At 39.7% G+C, this 22710-nt stretch overlaps 1 protein-coding gene across 3 annotated transcripts in view; it reads right to left on the reverse strand.

Annotated features, from left to right (window-relative positions):
• si:dkey-174m14.3 (uncharacterized protein LOC563117 homolog) overlaps positions 1 to 22440 on the reverse strand; it is a 109886-nt gene extending 87446 nt beyond the window's left edge. Inside the window, exons 1-2 of one of the 3 annotated variants that reach the window (XM_061885952.1) lie at positions 21983 to 22440; positions 2224 to 2261 (exon numbers count right to left, since the gene is read on the reverse strand). In XM_061885952.1, the coding sequence (XP_061741936.1) occupies positions 2224 to 2261; positions 21983 to 22273 (329 nt within the window). In that variant the 5' untranslated portion in view covers positions 22274 to 22440. Of the gene's footprint in view, positions 1 to 1922; positions 2084 to 2223; positions 2370 to 21982 lie in introns of those variants that run through there. The other 2 variants (XM_061885954.1, XM_061885953.1) reach the window with 2 other exon arrangements.
• Between the last annotated feature and the right edge of the window lie 270 nt (positions 22441 to 22710).

Consider the following 22710-nt stretch of genomic DNA (forward strand, 5'->3'; position numbering starts at 1 on the left):
TCCTACAGTCCGTGACGTCACGCGAACACGTCATCATTCCGCGACGTTTTCAACAAGAAACTCCCGGGAAATTTAAAATTGCTATTTAGTAAACTAAAAAGGCCGTATTGGCATGTGTTGCACTGTTAATATTTCATCATTGATATATAAACTATCAGACTGCGTGGTGGGTAGTAGTGGGTTTCAGTAGGCCTTTAACCTTGTCACATGTTGTTGTATGTTACCTTGCCTGCAATAAAAAGCGTGGGACTATCCTCGTTTATCTTGGCCAGATTGCAATAATTGAATTAAGGCTGTGACACAGAGCTGGGGACAATTAATGAAACGTACCCAAGAAGCTTAATTAGCACTCATTGGACGCTTTTCCAACTCTAATCTGCCTGAAAATTGCCTTAATGGTGTCTGTAATCGTACACAAAGACGCCTGCTCTCTTTTGCTAATGCCGTAATTATAAACGCACTATACATGCGTGTGCGATAATGACGTTCAAATTCTGTTCGTTTGGGAAAGTGATCGTTAAAGGCCTACTGAAACCCACTACTTCCCACCACGCAGTCTTATAGTTTATATATCAATGATGAAATATTAACATTGCAACACATGCCAATACGGTCTTTTTAGTTTACTAAATTGCAATTTTAAATTTCCTGGAAGTTTCATCTTGAAACCGTCGTGTAATGATGGCGTGTACGCGTGATGTCACGGACTGTAGGAAATATGAGCGCTGCACACACACACAGCTAGAAGTCGTCTGCTTTAACGGTATAATTACACAGTATTTTGGACACCTGTGTTGCTGAATCTTTTGCAATTTGTTCAATTAATATTGGAGAAGTCAAAGTAGAAAGATGGAGTTGGGAAGCTTTAGCCTTTAGCCACACAAATACATGGTGTTTCCTTGTTTAAAATTCCCGGAGGTGAAATTTTACTATGGAACATGGATCCCGACCGAATGTCAACCAGCAGGTTTCGGTGAAAAAATTGTGGTAAAAAGTCGCTTCTTACCGGAGATCAGCTGAGCTTGCGCCGTCCATAAAGCTGCCGTCGACTTCCCTGAGCCACTGGCGTCAACACACCCGTGGACACACCCCTCCGACTATCAGGTACTATTTAACTCACTAAAACACTAACAACACAATAGAAAGATAAGGGATTTACCAGAATTATCCTAGTAAATGTGTCTAAAAACATCTGAATCCGTCCCAATGCAATCGCGGTTTTTTTAACTTGTTTTTTTTCTAGTCCGTCGCTATCAATATCCTCAAACACGAATCTTTCATCCTCGCTCAAATTAATGGGAAAATTGTCGTTTTCTCGGTCCGAATAGCTCTTTTTGTTGGAGGCTCCCATTAAAAACAATGTGAATATGTGAGGAGCCATCAACGGGTGACTTCATCGTCTGCGACTTCCGGTAAAGGCCAGGCTTTTCTGTTAGCGACCAAAAGTTGCGAACTTTATTGTCGATGTTCTCTACTAAATTCTTTCAACAAAAATATGGCAATATGGCAAAATGATCAAGTATGACACATAGAATGGACCTGCTAACCCCGTTTAAATAAGAAAATCTCATTTCAGCAGGCCTTTAACGGACAGTTTAAATGAAGGCCTAATGCGAATGCTGCGTGGTATCACACCGGACCGGAAGAGTGCTGATATCATGCAGAGTTATTAATCACCGTGAGCATTCCGACAGGTGACTGCAGAAAAGGTAAAAACAAGTCATGCAAACTGTTAGAGCATCTCGTCTGGATATTTACATTAGAGTTACGCGCAGCGTGATTCAGTGAATCCCCCTGCGCAGGAAAACACCTCTTCATCTGTATCAAACTCGCAGAAAAGCACCTCTGCGTTAGTTCCCCTCAACCCTGACAAACAAACACACACGGTGGAATTTTTTAAAGACGGATACAAAAATCAGTACCTCCCGCTCAAGCACAGCTTCATCCTGGAGAGATAAAAACCCGGCCCGGGGGTGGGTGGGATGTGGAGAAAACTCCCTCCTGTATGTGCGAGCAGCTCTCCCTTTAAGCTGGGAGAAAACCCCAGCAGCACACCCCGCTGACGATGCTGCTGACGCCTCTGCTGCCACCAGAAGAAGAAGAAGAAGCAGCGGCGGCAGCAAAGCCGGGGAGGGAAGACAAGAAGTGCAAGGGAGGAAGAGTGGGAGGGAAGGTGTGGGTGTGACGAAGGATGCGTGCAGAAAGGGAAAAGATGCAGCCTACCTGATGGTGCCCATATGGTTCATGTCATCATCGCACACCTAAAAAGGGAAATAAGAGTTATTAGAGGCGTTGTTTGCGGGGAGTTGATGCATATGCACATGCATATTCATGAGGCATGCTGTTCCTGTGTTTTTGTTTATGTTCCTCTATAGCCCCCCCTCTTCTCTTTCAAGAACCTCCCTTTTCCCATCCATCCAAAGCTGCAGCTGGCTGCCTACCATGCATGTGAGGTGGGAACAATCACATCAGCTCAACAGCGTGAGAGCGGAGAGAATCATAAAAGGGGAGGTGGGAGGGGGTATATAGTGGAAACATCCATTGCAGCCAGACTGCAGATATAGAGTATATCGCATCTCCTGACCGATGGCGCTAAATAAGAGAGCGCGGAGGAGGGGACGGATACAGCATGGGAGGGATACAGGTGGCGACATCTGTTGAGTCTGCAAAGAATGATACCGTCAAAAATGATGGGTTACAGCAGGGGTCACCAACCTTTTTGAAACCAAGAGTTACTTCTTGGGTACTGATTTAATGCGAAGGGCTACCAGTTTGATACACACTTAAATAAATTGCCAGAAATAGCCAATTTGCTCAATTTACCTTTAATACATATATATATATATATATATATATATATATATATATATATATATAATGGGTATTTCTGTTTGTCATTCCGTCGTAGATTTTTTTTCCTTTTAAGGAAGGTTTTTTGTAGAGAATAAATGATGAAAAAAACACTTAACTGAACGGTTTAAAAGAGGAGAAAACACAAAAAAAATGAAAATTACATTTTGAGACATAATTTATCTTTAAGATTCAAAATTAAACCCCCAAAAAATTAAAAGAAAAACTAGCTAATTTGAATCTTTTTGAAAAAATTAAAAAAAGAATGTATGGAACATCATTAGTAATTTTTCCTGATTAAAATTCATTTTAGAATTTTTATGACATTTTTTAAATAGTTTAAAATCCAATCTGCACTTTGTTAGAATATGTAACAAATTGGACCAAGCTATATTTCTAACAAAGACAAATCATTATTTCTTCTAGATTTTCCAGAACAAGTTTTTTAAAAGAAATTCAAAATAATTTGAAATAAGATTTAAATTTGGTTCAACAGATTTTCTAGATTTGCCAGAATAATTTTTTTGAATTTTAATCATAATAAGTTTGAAAAAATATTTCACAAATATTCTTTGTCGAAAAAACGGAAGCTAAAATGAAGAATTAAATTAAAATGTATTTATTATTCTTTACAATAAAAAAAAATATTTACTAGAACATTGATTTAAATTTTCAGGAAAGAAGAGGAAGGAATTTAAAAGGTAAAAAGGTATATGCGTTTAAAAATCCTAAAATTATTTTTAAGGTTGCATTTCTTCTCTAAAATTGTCGTTCTGACAGTTATAAGAAATAAATGAATTTATTTAAACAAGTGAAGACCAAGTCTTTAAAATATTTTCTTGGATTTTCAAATTCTATTTGAGTTTTGTCTCTCTTACAATTAAAAATGTCGAGCAAAGCGAGACCAGCTTGCTAGTAAATAAATAAAATTTAAAAAATAGAAGCAGCTCACTGGTTAAGTGCTGCTATTTGAGCTATTTTTAGAACAGGTCAGCGGGCGACTCATCTGGTCCTTACAGGCTACCTTGTGCCCACGGGCACCGCGTTGGTGACCCCTGGGTTACAGTAAGTCATGTGATTAAACTAAAACCGATCAATTATCTACCGCTTGTCCCTTGCTGGAGCCTATCTCAGCTGCATTCGGGCGGAAGGCAGGGTGCACCCTGGACAAGTCGCCATTTCATCGCAGGGCCAACACAGATAGACAGACAACACTCACATTCACACACTAGGGCCCATTTAGTGTTGCCAATCAACCTATCCCCAGGTGCATGTCTTTGGAAGTGGGTGGTTCTCAAAAGTGTGACGCTTTGCTGCCATCGTGGCGCGGTTTGCGTTCTCCCGCGGGCGCAGCGAAGATGGATACGGCATAAAGGTTGGAATAATAATTTATTCATACAATAAAACAAACTAAAAACAAAGACACTTGCACAAAGGCACTACCAAAAACCAACAGAACTAGCGTGGGAGCTAGAAGGAACAAAAAGCGCTAGCGTGGAAGCTAGGGACATAAAAAAAACGTGAATAGCGTGGATTCTAACAAATATACAAAAATAGATAACCACAACACAGGAAGAGCGACGCCAACTGTTGCGTGGGAGCAAACAAGAGTCGAAGCACGAATGTAAAACAAAGGCTGTCTTAAGTAGAAAACATAATCAACAAATCAGGTGCGTGACGACAAACAAGAGACAGGTGACACAAAATGGGTAATTATGACAACAGAACAAAACCAGGAAGTGCCACCGGGAACTAAGGACGTCAAATAACACAGCAGGGTGATGATAAAACAGAACAAAAACAGAACATGACATGGTCTAAGGGCTTCACGGTGGCAGAGGGGTTAGAGCGTCTGCCTCACAATACGAAGGTCCTGCAGTCCTGGGTTCAAATCCAGGCTCGGGATCTTTCTGTGTGGAGTTTGCATGTTCTCCCCGTGAATGCGTGGGTTCCCTCCGGGTACTCCGGCTTCCTCCCACTTCCAAAGACATGCACCTGGGGATAGGTTGATTGACAACACTAAATTGGCCCTAGTGTGTGAATGTGAGTGTGAATGTTGTCTGTCTATCTGTGTTGGCCCTGCGATGAGGTGGCGACTTGTCCAGGGTGTACCCCGCCTTCCGCCCGATTGTAGCTGAGATAGGCGCCAGCGCCCCCCGCGACCCCGAAAGGGAATAAGCGGTAGAAAATGGATGGATGGATGGACATGGTCTAAGACCTGGACCATGACAAAAAGCTTTTTTTCTCCTCACAAAACATTTGGCTTTCCAAGTACTACCATAATGACAAACATTAAAATACGGTTGCGTAGTAAATATAGGTAAATAGGTAATATTTTTGGCCAATGTAACATCAAACACTTTTTGAACGGTAACACTGTATTTAAATATTTAATTAGAGTTAAAGTACCAATGATTGTCACATGCACACTCGGTGTAGTGAACTTTGTCCTCTGCATTCGACCCTTCCCCTTGTTCACCCCCTTGGGAGGTGAGGGGAGCAGTGAGCAGCAGCGCTAGCCGCGCTCGGGAATTACTTTGGTGATTTAACCCCCGATTGCAACCCCTTGAGGCTATTTGGTGGACCAATAGCGTGTATGAAAGAGAGCATGGCTAAAAGACAGGCCCCATTTTTGCTACCAATGGCGTGTGCTGCTATGTCGGGATGCATGGAATCGCTGTCGTTTTGTCGTTAGTTGTTCTGGAGAAATAAACCAACACAATACGTCTTTTTTTCACCAAGTGCCTCCTCAGAAAACACTTGGCTTTTCCAATACTACCACAATGAAAAACATTTAAATACGGTTGCATAGTAAATATAGTTCATATTTTGTAACATTACACACTTTTTGAACAGTTACATTGTATTTAAATATTCAATGAAGCAATTCTTTGGTGTACTAATAGCGGAAGTCGTGTATGAAAGAGAGCATGGCCAACTACAAACCCCATTTCCATATGAGTTGGGAAATTGTGTTAGTTTAGTTCCATCCATCCATCCATTTTCTACCGCTTATTTCCTTTTGGGGTCGCGGGGGGCGCTGGCGCCTATCTCAACTACAATCGGGCGGAAGGCGTAGGCGTAGTTTAGTTTATTTAGTTTATTAAGGATCCCGTAGTTTAGTTTATTTAGTTTATTAAGGATCCATTAGATGTAAATATAAACGGAATACAATGATTTGCAAATCCTTTTCAACCCATATTCAGTTGAATATGCTACAAAGACAACATATTTCATGTTCAAACTGATAAACCTTTTTTTTTTTTGCAAATAATTATTAAATTTAGAATTTGATGCCAGCAACACGTGACGAAGAATTTGGGCAAGGTGGCAATAAATACTGATAAAGTTGAGCAATTCTCATCAAACACTTATTTGGAACATCCCATAGGTGTGCAGGCTATTTGGGAACAGGTGGGTGCCATGATTGGGTATAAAAGCAGCGTCCATTAAATGCTAAATAATTCAAAATCAAGGAGTGGGCGAGGGTCACCAATTTGTTGAACAGTTTTAGAACAACATTTCTCAACGAGCTATTGCAAGCAATTTAGGGATTTTAACATCTACGGTCCGTAAAATCATCAAAAGGTTCAGAGATTCTGGAGAAATCACTGCACGTATTACGGACCGTTGATCCCTCAGACGGTACTGCATCAAAAACAAACATCAGTGTGTAAAGGATATTACCACATGGGCTCAGGAACAGTTCATAGAACCACTGTCAGTAACAACAGTTGGTTGCTACATCTGTTAGTGCAAGTTAAAACTCTACTATGCAAAGCAAAACCCATTTATCAACAACACCAAGGAATGCCGCTGGCTTCGCTCAACCCGAGATCATCTAAGACGGACTGATGCAAAGTGGAAAAGTGTTCTGTGGTCTGACAAGTCCACATTTCAAATTATATTTGGAAACTGTGGACATGGTGTCCTCCGGAACAAAGAGGAAAATAACCATCCGGATTGTTATAGGCACAAAGTTCAAAAGCCAGCATCTGTGATGGTATGGGGGTGTATTAGTGCCCAAGGCATGGGTAACTTACACATCTGTGAAGGCACCATTAATGCTGAATAGAATAGAATAGAATAGAATAGAATGAACTTTATTGTCATTATATTTGCATATAACGAGATTAAAGACTCCAACTTAAAGTGCGGTAGTGGGAAGAAATATGGGGTGAAATAAATGACACAAGAGGTAAAAAGGAAAAACTAACAATTGAAATAAACAGACTACTATCCAATAAAAATAATAAGCAATGCTGTACAATATACAAAACACTATAGAAGTACAAAATACAAAATACTGTACAATATACAGAACAAGACAAGAGTACCGAAGTAATAAATAACAATCAGTGTCGGACGTATTGCTCTTGAAGGGTAGTATCGCACAGTAGGGTATTAGGGCATGATATTGTATAGGGGTGAATTATTATTATTTTAAGTTAGAGTTCAACATGGTGACAGCTTTGGGAAAGAAGCTGTCTCTGAGCCTGTTTGTTCTGACTCTGATGCACCTGTAGCGCCTGCCTGTTGGTAGCAAGTCGAACAGGTGGAAGCCAGGGTGTGTGCTGTCCTTGGTAATGTTTTTTGCTCTGTTGAAGCAACGGGAGTTTTGTAAATCATTCAGGAAGGGCAGGGGACAGTCGATGATTTTTTGTGCAGACTTTATGACCCTCTGAATCGCCTGTTTGTCTGCTTCAGTGCAGCTGGCGTACCACACTGTTATGCAGTACGTATGAATGGTCCATACAGGTTTTAGTGCAACATATGTTGTCATCCAAACAACGTTATCATGGACGCCCCTGCTTATTTCAGCAAGACAATGCCAAGCCACGTGTTACAACAGCGTGGTTTTGTAGTAAAAGAGTGCGGGTACTTTCCTGGCCCGCCTGCAGTCCAGACCTGTCTCCCATGGAAAATGTGTGGCGCATTATGAAGCGTAAAATACGACAGCGGAGACCTCGAACTGTTGAACGACTGAAGTTCTACATAAAACAAGAATGGGAAAGAATTCCACTTTCAAAGCTTCAACAATTAGTTTCCTCAGTTCCCAAAAGTTTATTGAGTGTTGTTCAAAGAAAAGGTGATGTAACACAGTGGTGAACATGCCCTTTCCCAACTACTTTGGCACGTGTTGCAACCATTAAATTCTAAGTTAATTATTATTTAAAAAAAAAAAAAAAGTTTCTGACTTTGATCATCAATTATCTTGTCTTTGTAGTGCATTCAATTGAATATGGGTTGAAAAGGATTTGCAAATCATTGTATTCTAACACAATTTCCCAACTCATATGGAAACAGGATTTTTAAACGACAGGCGCCATTTTTGCTACCAACGATGTGTGCGGCTGTGTTAGTTTTTCTGACGAAATAAACCGACATAATACGTTTTTTTTTCACCAAGTACCTCCTCAGAAAACCCTTGGCTTTCCAAGTACTACCATAATGACCAACAATAAAATACGGTTGCGTAGTGATCTTTAAGTAATATTTTTGGCCACTGTAACATTACACACTTTTTGAACAATAACACTGAGTTTACATACTTAAGTAAGCTATTCTTTGGTGTACTAATAGCGGCACAGTCGTGTATGAAAGAGAGCATGGCCAACTAAGTGACAGGCGCCATTTTTGCTACCAATGACGTGTGTGGCTGGGCCGGGATGCATGGAATTGCTGTCGTTTTGACGTTAGTTTTTCTGACAAAATAAACAAACACAATAATTATTATTTAAAAAAAAACAAAAACGTTTTTGACTTTGATTATCAATTATCTTGTCTTTGTAGTGCATTCAATTGAATATGGGTTGAAAAGGATTTGCAAATCATTGTATTCTAACACAATTTCCCAACTCATATGGAAACGGGGTTTGTAAACGACAGGCGCCATTTTTGCTACCAACGACGTGTGCGGCTGTGTTAGTTTTTCTGACGAAATAAACCAACATAATAAGTTTTTTTTCCACCAAGTACCTCCTCAGAAAACACTTGGCTTTCCAAGTGCTACCATAATGACAAACATTTAAATGCGGTTGCGTAGTAAATATAGTTAACATTTTTGGCCACTGTGACATTATACACTTTTCGAACAGTAACACTGTTTTTACATATTAAATTAAGCTATTCGTTGGTGTACTAATAGCATCAGAGCCGTGTATGAAAGAGAGCATAGCCAACTAAACGACATGCGCCCTTTTTGCTACCAATGAGGTCGACGGTATGGTATGCATGGAATTGCTGTCGTTTTGATGTTACTTTTTCTAAGTAAATAAACCAACATAATATGTCTATACATAGTTCTAAATATACTCCAGCTCATCGACTTACAACAAAACTTTCTTTTATTTCGTGAAAGTTTAATTTTTTGCGGCCGTATTTGACGCACACTGCTACATTCCTGCAGTGTTTAGTGATCAGCATGTTACGACTGTGTGGCATATTATTGCCGGATTAGTTCTTCCGAGGATGCGTCGACATGAACACAGCAAAGGCAAGATATAATGAATTTATTTAGGTAACAAAAACAGGCTAAGAACGAAAATACTGGAGCTGAGCAGAAAAGGCAAACAAAGGGAGCTAGCGTGGGAGCTAGGAAAACAAACAGAAATATTAACAACTTGGCACGAAGGTACACAACTGGGAAAGCAAATCATTAGCGTGAGAGTTAGAATAAAAACAAAAGCGTAGCGTGAAAGCTAGAGAAAATATAAATGCATAGCGTGAAAGCTAACGAGAAAATACATACGAGTTGTCACTGTTGCATGAAAGCAAACTAGGATCTCAGAAAGACTGAACAGAAAAGGCTGGTTTATATATGATGGTGATTAACAGAACAGGTGTGCGTCTTGAAACCACGGCAGGTGAAAATAATATGTAGATATGGAAACAGACTAAAAACAGGAACTAAGGAGTCAAACTACCAAAATGTGATACAGACAAAAATCAAAACAACAACATAGAACGATCCGAGCAGCGGATCGCAACACAGCAGGCGTTTTAACATTTACGTGACGGCGCAAAAAATACAAAAATAAAAAATCACAGTCACAGACGATGACGTCACCGGTGTTTATAATGTGAGCCTCCAGCAGCAAGAGCTATTTGGACCGAGGAAGCGACAATTTCCCCATTAATTTGAGCGAGGATGAAAGATTCGTGGATGAGGAAATTTAGAGTGAAGGACTAGAAAAAATAAATAAAATAAAGTTAAAAAAAAAGGTGATTGCATTGGGACGGATTTAGATGTTTTTTTAAGACACATTTACTAGGATAATTCTGGGAAATCCCTTATTTTCCTATTGTGTTGCTAGTGTTTTAGTCAGACAGACTATGGACATGAAACAAAAAAAAAACACTTCACTGTGATGTGAAACGAGCAGCATGAACAGATGAAAAAACTAGCATGAACAGAGCATGAAAAGAACAATGACGTCAGGCTGACTGCCTGGCAACTACAAGCTTAAATAATAGTGACATGATTAAAACAGCTGCGTGAGTCCTAAACAAATCAGGTGTGTGAGTCCAAATTAGCACAGGTGAAACTAACGAGTTGTCATGGAAACCTACAACAAACCAGGGTGCACAAAAACAGGAATTAATGGAGTCAAAAACAAAAAGAATATAACTAAACAAAACATGATCACTCTACATGACAAAAGTCAGTCAAAAATATGTGTATCATTTAAATAAGGATTTAATTAGAATCTTTGTTTCAGTCAAATTGATGTACTTTGCAGACTAAAAAAACTAAGTTGATATAGTTATTATTTGTTATAAGTTGATCTATATGTCTTTTTTTGTTTTGCTGTTGTTTTCTTTCATGTTAATTTGGATACAATGTTATGCAGAGGTGTACCATTTTGAATACAATTAATATTTGGGGGTTGTTTTCGTCTTCCTACATAAAAAATAGTTGAGAAGCACTGCTGTATGAGATTTTGACAAAAAAAACAAAAAACATTTGTATCCATATATCCATATACCAAAAAGTTCTATTTTGGTTTCATCTGACCACATGACATTCTCCCAATCCTCTGCTGTATCATCCATGTATCCATTTTGGTTTAAACTCAACTCGTTGTGTTTGGAGGAAGAAGAATACTGAGTTGCATCCCAAGAACACCAGACCTACTGTGAAGCATGGAGGTGGAAACATCATGCTTTGGGGCTGTTTTTCTGCTACGGGGACAGGACGATTGATCCGTGTTAAGGAAAGAATGAATGGGGCCATGTATCGTGAGATTTTGAGCCAAAACCTCCTTCCATCAGTGAGAGCTTTGAATGGTTGACCAAATACTTATTTTCCACCATAATTTACAAATAAATTCTTTAAAATTCCTACAATGTGAATTCCTGGATTTTTTTTTCACATTCTGTCTCTCACAGTTGAAGTGTTCCTATGATGAAAATTACAGACCTCTGTCATCATTTTAAGTGGGAGAACTTGCACAATCGGTGGCTGACTAAATACTTTTTTGCCCCACTGTATATGTAATGCATCTAAAAAGAACACTGTGTGTCTCCATGTATAAAATGGAAGTATTTATTATCCTCAATATCACACTATAGGAGCACAGCTACAGTACAGGATTTGTATCAGCAATTGTGTCTTTACAAAGGTAATAGTCATGGTTCGAGCTCTTGTTAATGTTTGTAGTGCTGTACACACAAAGTGTAATAATAATGATGTAATACAGCAAAAAAAAAAAATCCATCATAGTTTAATAATCACTAGACAAACTGTCACTAACTTATGGTCGAAATTTCAAGTCAATTTGACAAGGACTTTGGGGTTTAATGCGGTGTATTGGCTAGGAAAATAACACAGGCAACACAATATGCCTGTGTTATTTTGTTTGTTAATGTGTCAGCAACTTCAGGGTTCCAGGTTCAATCCCCACTTCCGCCATCCTAGTCACTGCCCTTGTGTCTTTGGGCAAGACACTTTACCCACCTGCTGCCAGTTTCACCCACGCTGGTTCAAATGTAACTGAGATATTGGGTTTCACTATGTGAAGCGTTTTGAGTCACTAGAGAAAAGCGCTATGTAAATATAATTCACTCCACATTAGGGGTCAATTTTTAGCCACATTTTCACTCTTTTATGTGCAGCAGATCAAGAGTGTTATTTTAATGCTGAAAACAAAGTTTTGTTGTACTTGTGCATTGACAACAAAGACTTATCCTATCCCATCTTACACCAGAGGTGTCCAAACATTTCCCAGCGAGGGCCACAGAGAAAAATTGAAGGATGCAAGGGCCACTTTATTACATTTTGTATATGAAAAATACTCAAAGTAATTATTATTTTAATTGATTTTATTTGTATTTATGTTAACCATGCTCTAAAGTAAGCTTGCATTTACTAATATTGCTGTTATACCGTCAACTGAAACAAGGGCTTTAGTACACTCAAAAACATATCATGTCGCACAAGAAATGTGTACACTTTTTCATCATGACAAGACACACGGAAATCACCAAAGACCTAACAGTAAGACGCTCAGGTTGTCAGGTCCCATTTTGGGGGGATTTGGTCCCGTTGAATTTTTCATAGTTTTTTGTTCTAATTTGGGACCTGTTTAGTTTGTCTATAGCTGTGTTTTTCAACCACTGTGCTGGGGCACACGTGCCCTGACATCCAGTCTGGTGTTCCGTGGGAGATGATCTAATTTCACCTATTTGGATTAAAAATATTTTTTGCAAATCAGTAATTATAGTCTGCAAAGTATGTGTTGTTGTTGAGTGTCGGTGCTGTCTGGAGCTGGGCAGAGTAACCGTGTAATACTCTTCCATATCAGTAGGTGGCAGCCGGTAGCTAATTGCTTCATAGAAACAGCGGGAGGCAGGGTGCAGGTAAAAAGGTGTCTAATGCTCAAACGAAAAATAAACAAAAGGTGAGTGCCCATAAGGAAAGGCATTAAAGCTTAGGGAAGGCGATGCAGAGTGAAACTAAAACTGAACTGGCTGCAAAGTAATCAAAAACACAATGCTGGACGACAGCAAAGACTTACTGTGGAGCAAAGACACCGTCCACAATTTACATCAGAACGTGACATGACAATCAAAAATGTCCCCACAAAGAAAGGTTAAAAACAACTGAAATAGTCCTGATTGAGAAAAAAAGGTAGATGTGGGAAATATCGCTCAAAGGAAGACATGAAACTGCTACAGAAAAATATCAAAACAAGAGAAAAAGCCATCAAAATAGGAGCGCAAGACAAGAACTAAAACACGACACACAGGAAAACAGCAAAAAACTCCAAATAAGTCACCTACTTTGAGACAAGGCTCTTTTGATGCATGGCTGGTTTATTCAATGCAAAAAATGTGCCTTGGCTCAAAAAAGGTTGAAAAACACTGGTCTATAGAAAGTGTCATGGGCCAATAAAAATCGTGCTGCGGGCCTCAAATGGCCCCCGGGCCGCACTTGGAGACCCCTGTCTTACACAAAGAAATAGGACACTACATGTAATAGTATTAAAATAATAGATGAACAGATTATGCAACTGTTTCTTGAAATGTAAATATTGCCTTATATTATCACATTGTTGCCCGATTACACTCTGTCATCATATTACACTACTGATGCTGCAATTGTTACTGGTATCTGTGTTTTTCAACCAGTGTGCCGTGAGATACAGTCTGGTGTGCCGTGGGAGATTTTTGGTTAAAAATATTTTTTGCAAACCAGTAATTATAGTCTGCAATTTATTTGTTGTTGTTGTTGATTGTCGGTGCTGTCTAGAGCTCGGCAGAGTAACCGTGTAATACTCTTCCATATCAATAGGTGATAGTAATTGCTTTTTAGATGTCGGAAGGAGCGGGAGGCAGCATGCAGGTAAAAAGGTGTCTTAATGCTTAAACCAAAAATAAACAAAAGGGGAGTGCTCCTAAGAAAATGCATTGAATCAATCAATCAATCAATCAATCAATCAATCAATCAATCAATGCTTACTTATGTGGCCTTAATTTACTAGTGTCTCCAAGGGCTGCACAAACCACAACACAAACCACAACGACATCCTCGGTAGGCCCACCTAAGGGCAAGGAAAACTGACACCCAGTGGGACGTCGGTGACAATGATGACTATGAGAACCTTGGAGAGGATGAAAGCAATGGATGTCGAGCAGGTCTAACATGATACTGTGAAAGTTCAATCCATAATGGATCCAACACAGCCGCGAGAGTACAGTCCAAAGCGGATTCAACACAGCAGCGAGAGTCCCGTTCACAGCGGAGCCAGCAGGAAAACATCCCAAGCGGAGGCGGATCAGCAGCGCAGAGATGTCCCCAGCCGATACACAGGCAAGCAGTACATGGCCACCGGATCGGACCGGACCCCCTCCACAAGGGAGAGTGGGACATAAGAGAAAAAGAAAAAAAAACGGCAAATCAACTGGTCTAAAAAGGGAGTCTATTTAAAGCTTGAAGCTTAGGAGAGGCTATGCAGAACAATACTAAAACTGAACTGGCTACTCAGTAAACAAAAACAGAATGCTGGACGACAGCAAAGACTTACTGTGGAGCAAAGATGGCGTCCACAATGTACATCTGAACATGACATGACAATCAACAATGTCCCCACAAAGAAGGATAAAAACAACTAAAATATTCTTGATTGCTAAGATTAAGTAGATGCGGGAAATACAGCTCAAAGGAAGACATACAACTGCTACAGGAAAATATGAAAAAAAGAGAAAAGGCCACCAAAATAGAAGAGCGAGAAAAGACGTGACAGGTGGTGATAGTACACCTACTTTGAGACAAGAGCTACAGTGATGCATGCTTGGTTATGGTTTAAAGTCATATCCAACAATTGCGACGACAACTTTTTACTGTCAACTGAGTTTCGTTTTTTAATGATTTCTGCTGGTGGTGTGCCTCCGGACTTTTTTCAATGCAAAAAATATGACTTGACTCAAAAAAGGTTGAAAAACACTGCACTATATTATGTATGTATTAGTATAGTGCAGTGGTTCTCAAATGGGGGTACGCGTACCCCTGCGGGTACTTGAAGTTATGCCAAGGAGTAAGTGAGATTTTTTTTAAATATTCTAAAAACAGGAACAATTCAAAAATCCTTTATAAATATATTTATTGAATAATACTTCCAAAGACATGCACCTGGGGATAAGTTGATTGGCAACACTAAATGGGCCCTAGTGTGTGAATGTGAGTGTGAATGTTGTCTGTCTATCTGTGTTGGCCCTGCGATGATGTAGCGACTTGTCCAGGGTGTACACCGCCTTCCGCCCGATTGTAGCTGAGATAGGCGCCAGCGCCCCCCGCGACCCCAAAAGGGAATAAGCGGTAGAAAATGGATGGATGGAATAATACTTCAACAAAATATGAATGTAACTTCATAAACTGTGAAAAAAAATACAATAATGCAATATTCAGTGTTGACAGCTAGATTTTTGTGGACATGTTCCATAAATATGTTAAATATTTATTTTTTTGTGAAGAAATGTTTACAATTAAGTTCATGAATCCAGATGGATCTCTATTACAATCCCCAAAGAGGGCACTTTAAGTTGATGATTACTTCTATGTGTAGAAATCTTTATTTATAATTGAATCACTTGTTTATTTAAGTTTTTAGTTATTTTTTTGTATTTTTTTTCCAAATAGTTCAAGAAAGACCACTACAAATGAGCAATATTTTGCACTGTTATACAATTTAATAAATCAGAAACTGATGACATAGTGCTGTATTTTACTTCTTTATCTCTTTTTTTTCCAACCAAATATGCTTTGCTCTGATTAGGGGGTACTTGAATTAAAAAAATGTTCACAGGGGGTACATCACTGAAAAAAGGTTGAGAAACACTGGTATAGTGTATGCAACCACTGAAGTGCTGTAGTAAAATAAAGTATGACAAATACAGTGGGGCAAAAAAGTATTTAGTCAGCCACCGATTGCGCAAGTTCTCCCACTTAAAATGATGACAGAGGTCTGTAATTTTCATCATAGGTACACTTCAACTGTGAGAGACAGAATGTGAACAAAAAACAGGAATTCACATTGTAGGAATTTTAAAGAATTTATTTGTAAATTACGGTGGAAAAAAAGTATTTGGTCAACCATTCAAAGCTCTCACTGATGGAAGGAGGTTTTGGCTCAAAATCTCACGATACATGGCCCCATTTTCCTCAACACGGATCAATCGTCCTCTCCCCTTAGCAGAAAAACAGCCCCGAAGCATGATGTTTCCACCCCCATGCTTCACAGTAGGTATGGTGTTTTTGGGACGCAACTCAGTATTCTTCTTCCTCCAAACAGGACAAGTTGGTTTTGTACCAAAAAGTTATATTTTGGTTTCATCTGACCACATGACATTCTCCCAATCCTCTGCTGTATCATCCATGTATCCATTTTGGTATGGGGCCATTTATCGTGAGATTTTGAGCCAAAACCTCCTTCCATCAGTGAGAGCTTTGAATGGTTGACCAAATACTTATTTTCCACCATTATTTACAAAGGAATTATTTAAAATTCCTACAATGTGAATTCCTGAATTTTTTTTCACATTCTGTCTCTCACAGTTGAAGTACCTATGATGAAAATTACAGACCTCTGTCATCATTTTAAGTGGGAGAACTTGCGCAATCGGTGGCTGACTAAATACTTTTTTGCCCCACTGTATTGTCCAGCTCTCCCTGAGATGCAGTGTAGTTCTACAAAAAATAAACATGTTTCATATTTCCTTTGTATAAAGACATGATCACTGATTGCAGTTCCTGCTTTTTTTTTTGATATTGTAAGCAATGCAGCATGGCAGCATTGAGTACCTACAGTATGCATTTATGAATTTATCCATCATGACAGCCGTTTCGTACATGTTCACTCGCAAGTACAAAGACGTGTGCGAGGACATGAAAGTTTGCAGCAAGCAACACCAACAGGCTTGCATGCTGGCTCCACAGCCCCCGTACCGCCCACCATTTTTTTTTTTTTTTTTTGCAAGCAGTTGCTAAGGTGACGGCAAAGGCTGAATTTTAATCAGACAATAAATTAAGGCAACCCGAGCCTCCCTTTAAATATCGAACGACCACATTTCTAATTTTTAAGAGCCTTCCTTAATGTTGGGTTCTTTCAAAACCCATGTTTTTCATGTTTTATCTACCCGTAAATATATATATTTTTCCCCCTCCTGTGCTTTTATTATCCTCCGCCTCTGGGATGAACATCATGCTGAGTCTGCAAATACATTCACTTTGGAAGCAGTAATGTTTAATTGAGCCTTTAATCCTGTCTTCCCCGCAACACGTGTCTAGGGGGAAACTACTAGTTGCAATTCTCTGATTAAAGGCGACATTTGAGTTGATTTTGTGCATCCCGAGCCGGCCGTTTTGGTAAAAGGTTATGTTTCAAGCTGAGCGAATGAGGTTTATCACACAATAAACACTGCTAAATGGGCTGAGTCAGTGGACGATTGCGATGTTCCATGCATGTTGTTTGCGTGACCAGGAGAGACTGGCCGAGAAGAATGCTGATGAGTACACGAGTAACAACTTCTCTGGTCCCAAAGAAGCGTACTCTGGCATCAGCTCGACAAACTGGACTGAACAGTGGAAAATATCAGATGCTAACGTTGCTGAAATGCTCAAATCTGGGGCAGGGGTCACCAACGCGGTGCCCACGGGCACCAGGTCGCCCGTAAGGACCAGATGAGTCGCCTGCTGGCCTGCTCTAAAAATAGCTCAAATAGCAGCACTTAGCAGTGAGCTGCCTCTATTTTTTACATTTTATTTATTTACTAGCAAGCTGGTCTCGCTTTGCTCAACATTTTTAATTCTAACAGAGACAAAACTCAAATAGAATCTGAAAATCCAAGAAAATATTTTAAAGGAGAACATTATCACAATTTCAAAAGGGTTAAAAACAATAAAAATCAGTTCCCAGTGGCTTGTTGTATTTTTTGAAGTTTTTTTCACAATTTTATCGGTCGCCGAATAGCCCTAAAAAATGCTTTAAAGTGCTTGATTTTCGGTATTTGCGATGCGACTATCCATTTTCCTGTGACGTCATCCAGTGCGGCCAATGTAAACAAACAATGGCAGATACCACAGCAAGATATAGCGACATTAGCTCGGATTCAGACTCAGATTTCAGCGGCTTAAGCGATTCAACAGATTACGCATGTATTAAAACGGATGGTTGGAGTATGAAAGTGTTGAAGAAGAAACTGAAGCTATTGAGCGAATAGCTATTGACGCTATTCATAGCCATAGCATGGCCAAATAGCTGCGTTAGCATCGCCGGTAAAATGTGCGGACCAAACGATCAGGACTTTCGCATCTCGTGACACTGGAGCAACTTAAATCCGTTGATTGGTAAGTGTTTTTTTCGCATTAAATTTGGGTGGAAGGAAACGTAATAAAGTTGCAAATGCATCTGCAGGTTATCCATACATCTCTGTGCCATGTCTCCTTTAGCACCGCCGGTAAATAGCATGTTAGCATCGATTAGCGTAGCATGGTAGCATTGATTAGCTGGCAGTCACGCCACGACTAAATATGTCTGATTTTGTTGACTTTATCATTGCAAATGCATCTGCAGGTTATCCATACATCTCTGTGCCATGTCTGTCATCGCCGGTAAAATGTGCAGACACTTTGGCACATTCAATGGGGGTCTGGCAGCAGACACTTTCGCATCTTCGGGCCAGTGGTGCAAATTGAATCCCTCCCTTGTTAGTGTTGTTACACCCTCCGACAACACACCGACGAGGCATGATGTCTCTAAGGTTCCAAAAAAAAAAGTCGAAAAAACGGAAAATAACAGAGCTGAGACCCGGTTTTTGTAATGTGTTGAAAATGAAAATGGCGGCTGTATTACCTCGGAGACGTCACGTTCTGACGTCATCACCACATGAGCGATAGACAGACAGGCGTTTAATTCGCCAAAATTCACCCATTTAGAGTTCTGTAATCGGTTCAAAAAATATATGGTCTTTTTTCTGCACCATCAAGGTATATATTGACGCTTACATAGGTTTGGTGATAATGTTCTCCTTTAAAGATTTGGTCTTCACTTGCTTGAATACATTCATTATTTTTTTTACTTTCCTTCTTATAACTTTCAGAAAGATAGTTTTAAAGAAAAAATACAACCTTAATGATGATTTTAAGATGTTTAAACACATATACCAGTGGTTCTTTACCTGGGTTCGATCGAACCCTAGGGGTTAGGTGAGTCGGCCTCAGGGGTTCGGCAGAGCCTCCGCCGCAGCGGTCAAGACACACCAGACTCATTAATTGATTACTTAACATGTTGAAAAACTTATTCGGGTGTTACCATTTAGTGGTCAATTTTACAGAATATATATTCCAAAGACATGCACCTGGGGATAGGTTGATTGGCAACACTAAATGGGCCCTAGTGTGTGAATGTGAGTGTGAATGTTGTCTGTCTATCTGTGTTGGCCCTGCAATGAGGTGGCGACTTGTCCAGGGTCTACCCCGCCTTCCGCCCGATTGTAGCTGAGATAGGCGCCAGCGCCCCCCGCGACCCCAAAAGGGAATAAGCGGTAGTAAATGGATGGATGGATGTGCAATCTACTAATAAAAGTCTCAATCAATCAATCAATCAATCAATCGTGTAAATAAAAACTTCTCCCTATCGGCGTATCTGTACTGCGAAGTTTAAATTTGAATGACAATAAAAAGGAAGTCCAAGTATAATGGATATATCCCCAAACAATGTTCCCTCTAATTTTCCATCTGATTTGCAAGTGTGTAATTTGTTGTGAGTTCATGCACTGTGTTGGTTTTGTTCTTTGAACAAGGTGATGTTCATGCACTAGTAAAAAAAAACATAACATTGTCTTGAATTTGAAAAAAACAAACAAAAAAAACAACGACTTTATTTTTCACTAAAGAAGGGTTAGGTGAATGTGCATACGAAACTGTTGGGGTTCGGTACCTCCAACAAGGTCAAGGACCACTGACATATACCTTTTTACCTTTAAATCAGTGTTCAAGTAAAACAATTTTTTTATTGTAAAAAAATAATAGATTTTAATTAAATTCTTCATTTTAGCTTCTGTTCTTTCGACGAAGAATATTTGTGAAATATTTCTTCAAACTTATTATGATTAAATTTCCCAAAAATTATTCTGGCAAATTTTGAAAATCTGTAAAATCAAATTTAAATCTTATTTCAAAGTCTTTTGAATTTCTTTTAAAATTTTTGTTCTGGAAAATCTACAACAAATAATGATTTGTCTTTGTTAGAAATATAGCTTGGTCCAATTTGTTATATATTCTAACAAAGTGCAGTTTGGATTTTAACCTATTTAAAACATGTCATTAAAAATATTTATTATTTTTGATGACATTTACTATTTATTGTGAGAAATCATTAAGATGATCACTGTTTCCTCAAAGATAAATATCATTAATTATTAATAATAACATAGAGTTAAAGGTACATTGAGCAAATTGGCTATTTCTGGCAATTTATTTAAGTGTGTATCAAACTGGTAGCCCTTCGCATTAATCAGTACCCAAGAAGTAGCTCTTGCATTCAAAAAGGTTGGTGACCCCTGATCTGGGGTGTTGGTTTATTTAGCTTGTATTTCTATATTCAAGTGCAAAAGTATGTACTTCTTCACATCCTGCTGGCCTCTGCAGTGGACATTTGTCTTTGTCACAGTCAGGGCAAAGTGTACAAAGTGCGGCCCACAAGACATTTTTTACCGGCACGCCGCAGATAGCATGTCTCCTAATGTAGTGGTTCTCTAATGGGGGTACGCGTACCCCTGGGGGTACTTGAAGGTATGCCAAGGGATACGTAAGATTTTTTTTTTAAATACTCTAAATATAGCAACAATTCAAAAATCCTTTAAAAATATATTTATTGAATAATACTTCAACAAAATATAAATGTAATTTCATAAGTATCTTGTTGAAAACGTCGCGGAATGATGACGCGGACGCGTGACGTCACGGACTGTCAATAAATATTTGCGCTGCACCACTTATGGCTAAAAGTCGTCTGCTTTAATCACATAATCACACAGTATTTTGGACATCTGTGTTGCTGAATCTTTTGCAATTTGTTCATTTAAAATTGGAGACTATAAAGAACAATGCTGTTGGTGGAAAGCGGTGGATTGCAGCTGTCTTTAGCACCGAGACACAGCCGGTGTTTCTTTGTTTGTTGTGAAGCTTTAACACAGAGCGGTCAAGCGAACAAGTTTTCTCTACGTCAACCAGCATGTTTTTGGATGGGGAAATTATGATATATATCTTACCGGAGACATCAGTGGATTATTCGTCGTCCTGCAGCAGCTGTCAAAAAAGGCAGTTGTGAGCTTGGCGTCTCGGCTTCTGACCTCGAGGTATGTCTTTACAATCTTTAAAATCTCACTACAACACTATTACAACAATAAGCAGATAATGAATCATCCAGAATTATCCTAGTAAATGTGTCTAATTACATCTGAAATGCTCACACTGCCGCCGCCCGGAGCCGTCACTTTTTTTTTTTTTTTTTTTTTCTCTAGACCTTTACTATCAATATCGTAATTCATGAATCTTTCATCGTCGCTCAAATAATGGGGAAATTGTCGGTCCAAATTGCTCTTACTGCTGGTGGCTCCCATTATAAACAATGTGAATATGTGTGGAGCCCTGCAACTCGTGACGTCACACGCACATACTTCCGGTAAAGGCAGGGCTTTTCTATTAGCGACCAAAAGTTGCGAACTTTATCGTCGATATTCTCTACTAAATTCTTTCAGCAAAAATATGGCAATATCGTGAAATGATCAAGTATGACACATAGAATGGACCTGCTATCACCGTTTAAATAAGAAAATCTCATTTCAGTAGGCCTTTAACTTTAACTAATGTAAAGTATCAAACAACAGAAGAAAACGTGTTTATTACAGTTCAGGGCATCAAAATCAATCAGAACTGGACTTTTTGGTTTGTAGGGCGGAAGGCGGGGTACACCCGGGACAAGCCGCCCCCTAATTGCAGGGCCATCACAGCTAGAAAACATTCACACTCACATTCACAATTTACTTTGAAGTAACCCATGAAAGCAGAAAGGCACCACCACATGTTGTTCCAGTTAGAACATGTGCTGCGTGACCAAGCATTAGGACTCACCATGTTGATGCCTCTGGGTAGAGAGGTAGATCTGTGGGGGTACCTGGAGCCGTGGTTAAATTCCAGAAAACTTTGAAATCCTTGGCAGAAATTCGGAGGAGGCAGAATCACATTTTGTTCTTCTATCAGTAACAGTGAATGTGTTTCATGTTTGTTGTCCCCGTCCTCTGCCTGGTCCTCCCTCCTGACGGTGTCGATGTCTGTCTCCAGGTAGGTCTTCGGAGAACAGTCAGTTTGAAGCCGATCTTCCGGGGTTTGTTGTTCCGGTAAAGCGGTCTGCTGCTGGGCCATGGAGTGTGGCAGCCTGTGGCTCCTCTGGGCCTGGACCTTGTCTTGAGGTTGACCTAGACTTGAGCTAAAGGGATTTGCGTTTTTTCCAAAAGCTTGCAAGCTGTTCGGGTCAAGCACGTTGGATGCCACCTCATCCAGGAACAGTGAAAACTTCACTTTGTCTCCAATCTTCCCCTCCAACAGTCTGTCTTGTTTACCTCTTTTTATGCTAGCTTGGGTTTGACCAGAGCCCCTCCCCTGATGCTCTCCACCTCTGTCAACCCATGCATGGCGTTCGATGTGGTAGTTCTCCCCTCCCTGCTTGCCGGTATGCGCTCTGAAGTAACAACCCCTGGCAGGGTAGGTTGGCCACCTTCGCTTTTCTTTAAGTCTGGCCCGAAAGACTTCTTGACTTTGCTTCTTGATTGAGCTGTGGAGAAAGGAGGTCACCCCTGAGC

This window comes from Nerophis ophidion, linkage group LG24, assembly GCF_033978795.1.
Source record: "Nerophis ophidion isolate RoL-2023_Sa linkage group LG24, RoL_Noph_v1.0, whole genome shotgun sequence".
Classification (NCBI taxonomy): Eukaryota; Metazoa; Chordata; class Actinopteri; order Syngnathiformes; family Syngnathidae; genus Nerophis; species Nerophis ophidion.